General features: G+C 64.5%; 1 protein-coding gene across 1 annotated transcript; it reads left to right on the forward strand.

Annotated features, from left to right (window-relative positions):
- Positions 1-7,275: 7,275 nt before the first annotated feature.
- On the forward strand, positions 7,276-8,552 carry CLDN2 (claudin 2). The gene has a single exon (XM_084269091.1). The coding sequence runs from the start codon at positions 7,367-7,369 to the stop codon at positions 8,060-8,062; it is 696 nt and encodes a 231-aa protein (XP_084125217.1). The 5' UTR covers positions 7,276-7,366; the 3' UTR covers positions 8,063-8,552.
- The last annotated feature ends 1,329 nt before the right edge of the window (positions 8,553-9,881 follow it).

Genomic DNA, 9,881 nt, shown 5'->3' on the forward strand with positions numbered 1-9,881 from the left:
CTGGGCCGAGCAAAGGGCAGCAGCCAGGGTGACAGAGCTCCCTGCGCTCCCAGGACAAGAGCTCTGCAGCTGGGAAGGTGCCTTTTGCTTCAGGACCCAACCAAACCCACCCAAAAAGCCCATCACAGCGCCACGAAGCCCAGCGGAAGCGGCAGCATCCCCCTCTGCTCCCGGGGGCTTCACTCACTCCTCATCACACTTTGTCAGCTCCCTGTGCTCCATGTCCCACCCACCAGATGTTCTGGGCAAACTCATCTCCTCCTGTGTCACTTCGCTCCAGCGGGAGACAGAGGGGATGGGAGTAATGGGATTAACTGGAGGTGAGGAAGCAGAGGCAGTTAGGAACAGGGGGAGCTAAAAAGCCACGGCCTGGTCACAGCCCCACGACTTCAGCTGTGCAGTTATCCCTAAAGGACCTGGATCCCCTCAGCTGCAGCGAGGTCAGGGACAGCACAGGGCTGGTCCCGGGGTCAGTGGGGCTAGAAATCCATCCATCATTTCACACAAAGGGCAGGCATGGGACGGGCTGACACACACTGGGACAGCAGGCACTGCCACACCTCAGCACCACCACCACCTTCCCAGGAAACCCAGCACCTCTCCCTGCCAGCACGGGGCTCCCTGTTGTTCTGGAGGTCTCTGCTCCAAAAGCACAAGAAGCCAAGCAAGCCTGGAGCTGATTCCAGAGGCTGACAGCGGCTTCTTCCCCAACAGTTCACAAAACTCAGGCTCCAAACCTCAGTCTGGAGTTGAAGCAGGAGCAAGGGAAAGCAGCAGAGCACAGGAACTAGGCAGGAGTCTGGGGTTTGCCACCTCCTGTGCCCCACACCAGCACAACCAGACCCATTTCTGGGGGGGATGCAAGAGCAGCTGAGATCTGTGGATCTGTGCACCAACCCCCCCCTAAGCTGCATCAGCTCTGAGCAGGGACTCCCCAACCTGCTTTTGCTGTCACCAGTTTTTACAGAGACCCAAGCCCAAGGGATAGAAGAGCACACAGCCTGGAAAACTCAGCACGGTTCCCACACAAAACCTCTGGCTAGGGGCACTGTCCCCCTTTGCCAGAGAAGAGAGATGCAGAATGAGGGGCACTCAAGAGCAGGTTTGCCAGGATCCCCACGGCCCCAGCCACACGCCAGGCAACACACTGAGCACATCAGGAAGATTTTTATCTGTAACTTTATTCCCAAGTGTCTGTGCCAACAGACCCAAGGCCAGAACTCAGAGAGGGGTTATTCCAGAGCAGCAACAAACCAACAAGCACCAGCGGTGCCTGGGAGAAGGGCAGGCATTCCAGGCGCTTATTTTTACTTCCATGTGCAAACTCCTCCCCACCTCCCTGGGCTCCAGTGAGCAGGACATGCTGGCCAAGGCGAGCACCGTCCCCCCTCCTGCCTCCCCACAGCCAGGCGAGCCAGAAGCAGCCTGGAGCTGGAGGCTGACCTAGCAGACGCCCACCCATTCCCGGTCTCCCCCCCCTCCCCGCCGGCTTCCCAACACGCATTCGCCTCCTCTATAAATATCCCATCAATAGGAGGTTGCTAAGGCAACCGTGAGGAGGCGTGAGGGATGCAGCCGGGAGAGCGAGGATGCTGCAGTCGCGCGTTTGTGTCTCCCCCGGGCTCCCCCCGTCTCCACCCCCGCTCATCGTGCCGGGAGATGGTGCGTGCGCAGCGCCCGTGCCCCGCACAGCGCCGGCGGGCACCGGGGGTACACGGGGCGGGGGGGGGGGGCAGCGCCTCATCGCCCGGCTGAGGGGGCACGGGAACGGGTCAGGGGGACCCACGGACAGCGGTGATGTGCCACGGTGTCTGCCGGCTCCCCTGGCATCCCCGAGCCGGGTTTGGGGCTGGTGCCTGCCGAGAGCCCCGGCGAGGAGAAGCGACTGCACCGGCTCCGCCAGCCGGGGAACCTTCCCAACCCACCCCGGGCCGGTCAGCCTGTGTCCCGGGCCCTCCAGCCCAGCGCCAGCTCTGCCTCCCGCCATCGCAAGTCCCCTGCCAGCACCCCCAGCTCCTGGCGTCACCCCGCCGCGGGACCCCCAGCTCCTCAACGTCACCACACCGCGGGACCCCCAGCCCCTTAACGTCACCACACCGCGGGACCTCCAGCTCCTCACATCACCCCATCGCATCACCCCATCACGGGACCCCCAGCTCCCAGCATCACCCCATCGCGTCACCCCACCGCGGGACCCCCAACTCCCAGCGTTACCGGACCGCGGGGTCCCCAGCTCCTAACGTCACCACACCGCGTCACGCCACCGCGGGACCCCCAACTCCCAGCGCTACCCCACCGCGGGGTCCCCAGCTCCCAGCATCACCCCATCGCGCCATCCCACCCTCCTAGCGTCACCCCACCGCGGGACCCCCAGCTCCTCGCATCACCCCATCGCATCACCCCATCGCATCACCCAACCGCGGGACCCCCAACTCCCAGCGTTACCCTACCGCGGGGTCCCCAGCTCCTCGCATCACCCAACCGCAGGACCCCCAGCTCCCAGCACCCCCCCATCGCGCCACCCCACCCTCCCAGCATCACCCCACCGCGGGGTCCCCCGCTCCCAGCGCCACCCCACGGCAGGTCCCCCCGCAGCCCACCCGCGAGCTACCCACCGGCGCGGGGCTTTCCAGCCCCAGAGGAACCGCCCCACCGACACACCCCCTCCCCGCGCCCCCCGACTCCCACCTCCCGGGCCCCCCCATCCCCCCGGCTCCCGTCCTCCCGCCCCGCGGCCCTGCCCGCCGCGCTCCCCGCACCCTCGCCCCACGCCCCGGCCGCGCCGCCCCGCCCGTACCTCATGGCGGCCCCGCGCCCCGCCGCAGCCGCTCCCGCCCGCCGACGGGGAGGGGGAAGCCCCGCCCGGCCCCGGCCCCGCCCCTCCCGCCCCCGGCACTGCCTCTCGACCAATAGGAACCCCCGCCGCCACCACGCCCCGCCTTCCTCCTCCCGCGGCTGCAATAGGAGCGCGCAGCGGGTGGAGGAGGCGGGGCTCCGCGCTCCTCCCCCTAATCCGGGAGAGGCCGGTAGCCAATGAGAGAGGGCTACAGCTGCTGGGAGCTGCCGCGGTGGCTGATGGGAGTTGTAGTCCGTGGCGCGGCTCTGCCAGCGCCGGGTGGCGCTGCCGGGCCGGGCCGGGCCGCCGGCTGCCACCCGCGCCCCGGGTCTGCGCCCGCTGCCCGGCCTCTCCCGGGTGCCTGCCCTCGGCTGGCGCACTGCGGCCTCACACCGGCCTGCCAGGGCTGCCTGGCTGCGGGGGGCGGCCCGTCACCACGGCCCCTGCCGCCCCCTCTTCCTCCTCTTCCTCTTCTTCCTCCTTTTCCTCCTCCTCTTCCTCCTCCTCCTCCTCCTCACTGCCCGAGTCCTCGTAGAAGCAGAGGGCGGCCTGCACCGGGAAGCTCTCCAGCAGCTTCTCCCCCACGCCGTACAGATAGTCAAAGGACTTGGACCTGGGCCACAGGATCCTGCGTGGGGAGAGCCGGGTGATGCCGCCGCCTGCCCGCCCACCAAGCTGGGGCCCGGCCCGGGCACCGGCCAGCGGGGCACCGACCTGACAGGGTGGTGGAAGAACTCCAGCGTCTTGTCGGGGCCGCCGTGCTCTGCGGAGTGCTGGGTCCGAGCCTGGGGAGACACAGTCGGGATGGGACCTGTGTGGGGGCTCCTGCTGCCCCCACCCCCCCCCAGGGACCCCCCCAGCTGCCCTGTCCCACTGGCAGGGGTGAAGCCCCGCAGACCTGTCCGGGTCGTTGTGCCCTGCAGCAGGCTTCTCCCCTCCGCTCATGCCCCCGCCGCAAAGGAAGCTGGCACCTGTCCCACGGCAGGCTTTTTGCCACCCTAATCTCCCCACCGTGCTCTAAAGCTCGTGCCCAGGCATCCTGCTAACCCCCGGAGGAATGCCTGCCAGGCCTGGGAACAGGCGGCCCTTTCAGCCCCCGTGGCGTGGCCGTGGCTGCCCCGGGTGGGACCTGCCTGGCCCTGCCCCCCCGGGGCTGCACAGCTTGTGGGGTGATGTGCCAGGGAAGGTGGGCACAGGGCTGCCCTGCGACAGCGCTGGGGGTGAAGGAGTCTGGTGCAAGAGGCTGTTTTTCTGCCCAACAGAGACCCCCAGCCCTGCCAGCAGGCGACTGGGGAGCAGCCAGAAGGGAGCATCAAACTCACAGTGTCCATCGGTTCCCTCTGCTGCCCGGTTCCCTCCTCGGCGTGAGGCAGCCACGGTCTCCAGAAAGGCAGGGATCTGGGAGCAGAAGGCAGGTTTGGTGTGATGGCAGCCCACCCTGGCCTGGTTCCCCATTGCCTTGCTCCCCCCAGGACAGCCATGCCCCCCCCCCCCCCCAGCACCGCAGTCTCACCCACCTGGCTCAGCCCCTGCCTGGGGCACCAGGCACATACAGGTATGTTCATACCACCTTGGCCTCAGTGCTCCTCAACCTGCTCCAGCACCCCTGGGAGCCCCCAGCATTGGTACCCGAGCTCTGCACCTTCTCACCCACGTCTGCTGGGATCAGAGGGATCCCCACCAGAGCAAGGAGCCACACAACTTCCATTCAAACCCAGCCAAAGCCTTCCCCAGCCCACCTTCCACTCACTCCCCAATCCCCCCAGGCTGCACAGCACCCCAGTACCTTCCCCCTTGCTCCAGTCCCAGGGCTGGGTAAGCGCTGGCTCCGGGCACCTGGAGCCCATGGAGAGGCAGGCAACAGGCAGCAGCTTCCATGGTGGCAGGCAACAGTGTCCCCTCTGGTGCTGCAGACCCTTGGGGATGGCACCTTTATAGCCCTGCCCCAGCCAGTGACTCACAGATTCTTTGGGGCAGGGGCAAGGGCAGGGGAGTGAGGGGCTGGGGGTGTGAAATTTGTCCCAGTTGTGTAAACAGAGGATGGGAGGGAGGTTGGGGGCAGAGGGTGAGATCTCTGGTGGAAAAGCAAAACACAGAAGGGAAAAGTTGGACACCATTTGTGAGAAAATCCCCAGGGGGGAACAGGGGAAGGCAGAGACAATTAACAGGGATGATTAAGTGCTCCCTGTAGCTATTTGCATAAGGAAGGGGGGGATTTGGGGAGGGGATGGGGAGTGATGGGGCATCACTATAGGCATGCTGAGGACCATGTGATGGGCATGCCCATGGTGAGGGGCACAATGAAGACAGTCTAATGGGCACATGATGGGGTTGCAGTGATGCCAAGCACAGAGCAACCAGGAGGCAGGTGATGGGATGCTGAACAGAGGACAGGGAGGGAGGATGGTGAACACAGGGCAACGGTGTCACTCAGGCACCCGTGGCCCCTGCTTGGATCACACCAGGGAGCTCCCAGGCCCTGTTCCCACAGTGCCAGCACAGTGAGGAGAGCAGGCTCTCACCCGTGCTCCTGCCCTCTCCTTTGGCTTTTTTAGATGTGGACCATACCAGGAGGTATTGAGAAGCTTCTAGATACAAGGGTGCAAGACTCAGCCTCCCTGGCACCCCCACGCACCCCATCCCTGCCCCAGCACCAGAGGTGCTGCTGGCACCTCCCACTCCTGGGAGGGTTTCAATGTGAGACAAGAAAATAGCAAATGGTGGGTGCTGGAGCTCTGCTCTCAGCACCCAAACACCAATGCCAAAATGCAGCGTCCAAACGCCAGCCGGACCCTGCCCAACTCCAAGCACAATTTGTCGCCGGGGGCCCTGCCTGCCCCTCTCCATCTGCGGCAGCCGGCGAGCGGGAGGGGCCAGCCCGCCTCTCATTACCGCCTCCGTTTGCTCCTCATTTGGGCCAGGAGTCTTACAACAACAAACCCCAGAGGGGCCAAGCGGGGCCGGGAGGAGCGAACTGAAAGCCCCAGCTCGCCCTGCAAGTGCTGGGAGTTCAACCTGCCAGCACTTCGCTGCCCCTCCGGCTCCAGCACCGGGGATGCGCGGAGGGTGGGATGCAGTGAGACCCCCCCTAACCCTCCCAGCCACCGAGGCTGGCCAGAGAGGTGTCAGCGAGTCGCAGACCTGAGCAGCTTAGGCAAGCCCACCCTGATAACACTCCAAATGAGGCATCCCAGCTCCCCGGTCCTTCCTGACACCGAAAGGGTGTCATTCCGGTCTGCAGTAAGCCTCTGATCCAGGCTGAGATTTGCAGGTGGATTTTGCAAAGCTGCAGCTAAACAATTCACAGCCCCTGATCCATCCCCCCCGGGGCTGGGGCCCCAGCCACTCGCCCTGCCCCAACCAGCAACCTCCAGTCCTAGGTGACCCCTGGTCACTGCCACCCCGGATCCCAAGCTGTGTCTCCAGCTGCCTCCGTAAGTACCGCAGAGCTCTGGGATGACCCTCCTGGGCCCTTTTTTCCAGCACTCCAAGAACCCCGGGTGTTTCTTTTGCAGCAACGCCCCTGAGATGGATCAGGAAGCCTTGGTTAGCACACAGGAAAGGAGGCAGAAAGTTAGGAAACTTGGGTACCAAACACTCCAATTGCCGGCGGGGGGGGGGACAGGGAGAGAGGCAGAGGCACTGCCCAGTGGCAGCACCCTCAGCCAGGAGTGTTCCCAGGGCAGAGGCTGCCAGCCGTGGTGCCGGTGAGCTGAGAGGCTTCCAGGCAGCATCCCCAAGGTGCCCCCAACATGCTTTGCCTTGACGTACTTCTGCCCTCCATGGACCTCTGGGCTCCTCTGGGGGACACAGACATCATTCTCACATGCATCCCTCTCCATCGCTGTCCTGAGCGGCATGGAAAGGCCACGGTTCGGCCTCAGGTGGGCTCATCCTCTTGTCCCACAGGAGCCTCCACGGTGCAGGGTAGGTGGTGGGTGGCTGCAGGTGCCTTGGGTGAGTCCTGTGCACATGGGGAAAAGGCAAGCCCCCTTCTGCTGGAAGAGCCTCTGGGCCACCACCTGAAATTGCTTCTGGCTGGTCCCAAATAACATGGCACAGCTGTAGCTTGTTGGCTTCCTTGGCTCAGGGCATCACAGAAGACAAAGGACCCCAGGAAGGATGTGGGCGCTTTCCCCCTGCCAGCAGCCAGCTCTCCATCCCAGTCTGTGCCCCGGCACAAGGGAGGGCTTTGGCGTCCTTCCCGGGCAGCCCTGCTCTGCCTCTGAAGTCTGGCTGGGGAGATAGCGGAGGTGAAAGGGCGCTTGGCACTCCTCCACGGGCCTGGGTCAATCGTTAATCGGGGAGGGATTGCTTTCCACTCTTGCAGGTAACATCTCCTCCCCCCCTCCGGGCTCCCACCCACACGCCGGTGGCCGCACAAAACCAGCACCCCCGGGAGTGGGGTGGAGCTGCCACGCAGCGAGCGGAGCCGCCGGCAAAGCCATGGGAAGGTAAGCGTGGGAGCAAGCTGCTGGTGAACTGAGTGAGAAGCCCTGAGCTCCGGGGAAGTGACAGCCAGCTCCCACCATGGTCTCCATGGGGCTCCAGCTGCTGGGCTACTGCGTGGCCTTCCTGGGCTACATTGGCACGCTGACGACCACGCTGCTGCCCAGCTGGAAGATCAGTTCCTACGTGGGCTCCAGCATCGTGACAGCCGTCAGCTTCACCAAGGGGCTGTGGATGGAGTGTGCCACATACAGCACGGGCATCACCCAGTGCGACATCTACAGCTCGCTGCTCAACCTGCCCGCCGACGTCCAGGCGGCCCAGGCTCTGATGGTGAGCTCCTGTGCCGTCTCCTCCCTCGCCTGCCTCTTCACCGTGCTGGGCATGCGGTGCACCGTCTTCAACCAGGGCTCGCCGGGCAAGGACCGGGTGGCGGTGGCAGGTGGCGTTGTCTTCATCCTCGGGGGGCTGCTCTGCTTCATCCCGCTGGTGTGGAACATCCACGTGGTGCTGCGGGATTTCCACAACCCCGTCATCCCCGACAGCACGAAGTTTGAGCTCGGGGAGGCGCTTTACCTGGGCATCATCTCCTCCCTTCTCACCCTTGTTGGCGGCTTCGTCCTCACCACCTCCTGCCCTGCCCGGGACCCAACAGCCACCTACGCAAGCAACTACCAGCCCCAGCTGCTGACAGGCAAGAGGCCCCGGTCCACCGTCAGCCAGACACAGAAGACCAAGAGCGAGCTCAACTCCTACAACCTGACAGGATACGTGTAGCAGCTGCAGGTGGGAACTGGGCTGGCACCTCTCCTGCCTCCCCGAAGCATCCAGGGGAGCACAGTAAGAGAAGGGGACACGGTGGCATCCCCTGTGCTCAGCCCTCTTGCTCACACGCTTGGGGGGTTTGACCCTGCTGTCTCCCCAGGGATCCTGAGAGCCTTGTGACCGCTCAGAGATCCCAGCTGGTGACTTAGATCAGTGAAGGACTCAAGAGTCCAGCTTCTGTTCTTTCCTCCGTGCTGCCAGCCTGCAGGCAGCCTCTGGCACATTGGGAGCCCAGCACACAACCCCAGGGAGCCTGCCTGGACTGGGATGGGCAGGCTCGTGCCCCCAGGGACCAGCCCTCTGGCCACAGAGGCATCACGGGGTGGGGGGGGGTGAGGGTGTCCACATGGACCCGGAGTCACCGCTGTGGGGGTTGAGTGCTGTTTGCAAACTGATGTTGCAATAAATATGTGTTTCTAGCCAGTCTGTGGCTGAGCTTTCCTGCAGCCCTCAGGGGCACTGGCAGCTCCCCCAACAGAGGGGGTTGGTTGGGGGGGAGGCGTGGACCAGCCTGCATAGGCCATAGTGCAGAGGCTGCCCTCAGTCCTTGCTCTGGCCCCCCTGGGTACCCTCCACCCCCTGGTTGTGTCACCCAGGAGCCCAGGCTGGCGGGGAGGGGGGAGGGTGTCAATCCCCTGCACCGTTATCCCTCGGCACTGTGTTAGGACGTTGCCACGTGCCATCCCTGTGAGGGTTCCAGTGGAGGCAAGCACGGCTCCCCAGGGGCTAATGGCCAACAACACCCATCCCCCCAGTCCTGCTAGCTTCTAAGGGTGGAGGCATCACTGGGATTGGGGTACCCATGGGGGGTTGCACTGCCCCCAGGTGCATGTGGCACATCAGGGGCCCCAGGTGGTGGGCAGAGCCCCAGCATCACCCCATCTCCATCCCAGGATGCTGTAAGCACTAGCACCCAGGAGGCAACACAGTCCTCAGCACCAGAGCCACAGCGGAGGCTGAGAACCCCAACACTGCTGCAGAGGGGTGTCACCGGCGGGTCTCGAGCCCGGAGCCCCTTGCTGGGGCTGTTTTGGGAGGAAAAATGCCACCAGTGAGATATCAGTAAAGCCCAAGGGATGGGCAGGCAGGGGCCAAGGCTGCTCCACGTGACCCTCAGCAGCAGTGGGACGAGGTGCAGCCCTGCGCAGTAGCTGCGGAGCCACAGCTCGCACGGGCTGCCCGTGGCACGGCCGGAGCAGCAGAGGCACAGGCAGCCCCGCGCCGAGCAGCAGGTACAGCTCAGCCACTGTGACCCCCGTGCTGTGCCCCTGCCCCTGTGTGGGACAGCACAGGGCCGGCTGGGGACCCCTTTGCCCTGTCCCCCAAGGAGCAGGCGGCTTTGGTCTACCTGCTGGCCCCTCATAAAGCAATTTAGATTAGTCCCAGAGAGGAGGGGACCGTGCTCCCCATTCAGACGTCACCACCATTTACCCTTGCACCAGTGAAATCGTATTTGCTGTGGGGTTAACACACTCCTGATAACGGCAAGTCACGCTTTCTCCCCTCCTCACCCAGCAAGGGGCCACCCAGGGACCCATCCCCGGGGTGACGCTCCCTCAGTGGATTGGACCAGGGTGGATTTCGAGGCAAAGGCCAGTCACCTCCTTTCCACAGCCAAGGGACAGGGCACCACCTCAGCCCTAGGCTGGCTGAGTCACTCGCTGCTGCCCTGGGGGAGAGAGAGCCCTGGGTGCAGAGGATGGAAAGCCTGCAAGGGCTGCAGCCCCCAGGAGACACCAGGAGTTCATTTAAGTCCTTCAGACGTAAATGT

This window comes from Gallinula chloropus, assembly GCF_964237585.1.
Source record: "Gallinula chloropus genome assembly, chromosome: 11".
Classification (NCBI taxonomy): Eukaryota; Metazoa; Chordata; class Aves; order Gruiformes; family Rallidae; genus Gallinula; species Gallinula chloropus.

Excerpts from the sequence above, each read along its gene's own strand:
- CLDN2 (XM_084269091.1), top strand. The coding sequence starts at position 7,367 with ATGGTCTCCATGGGGCTCCAGCTGCTGGGCTACTGCGTGGCCTTCCTG.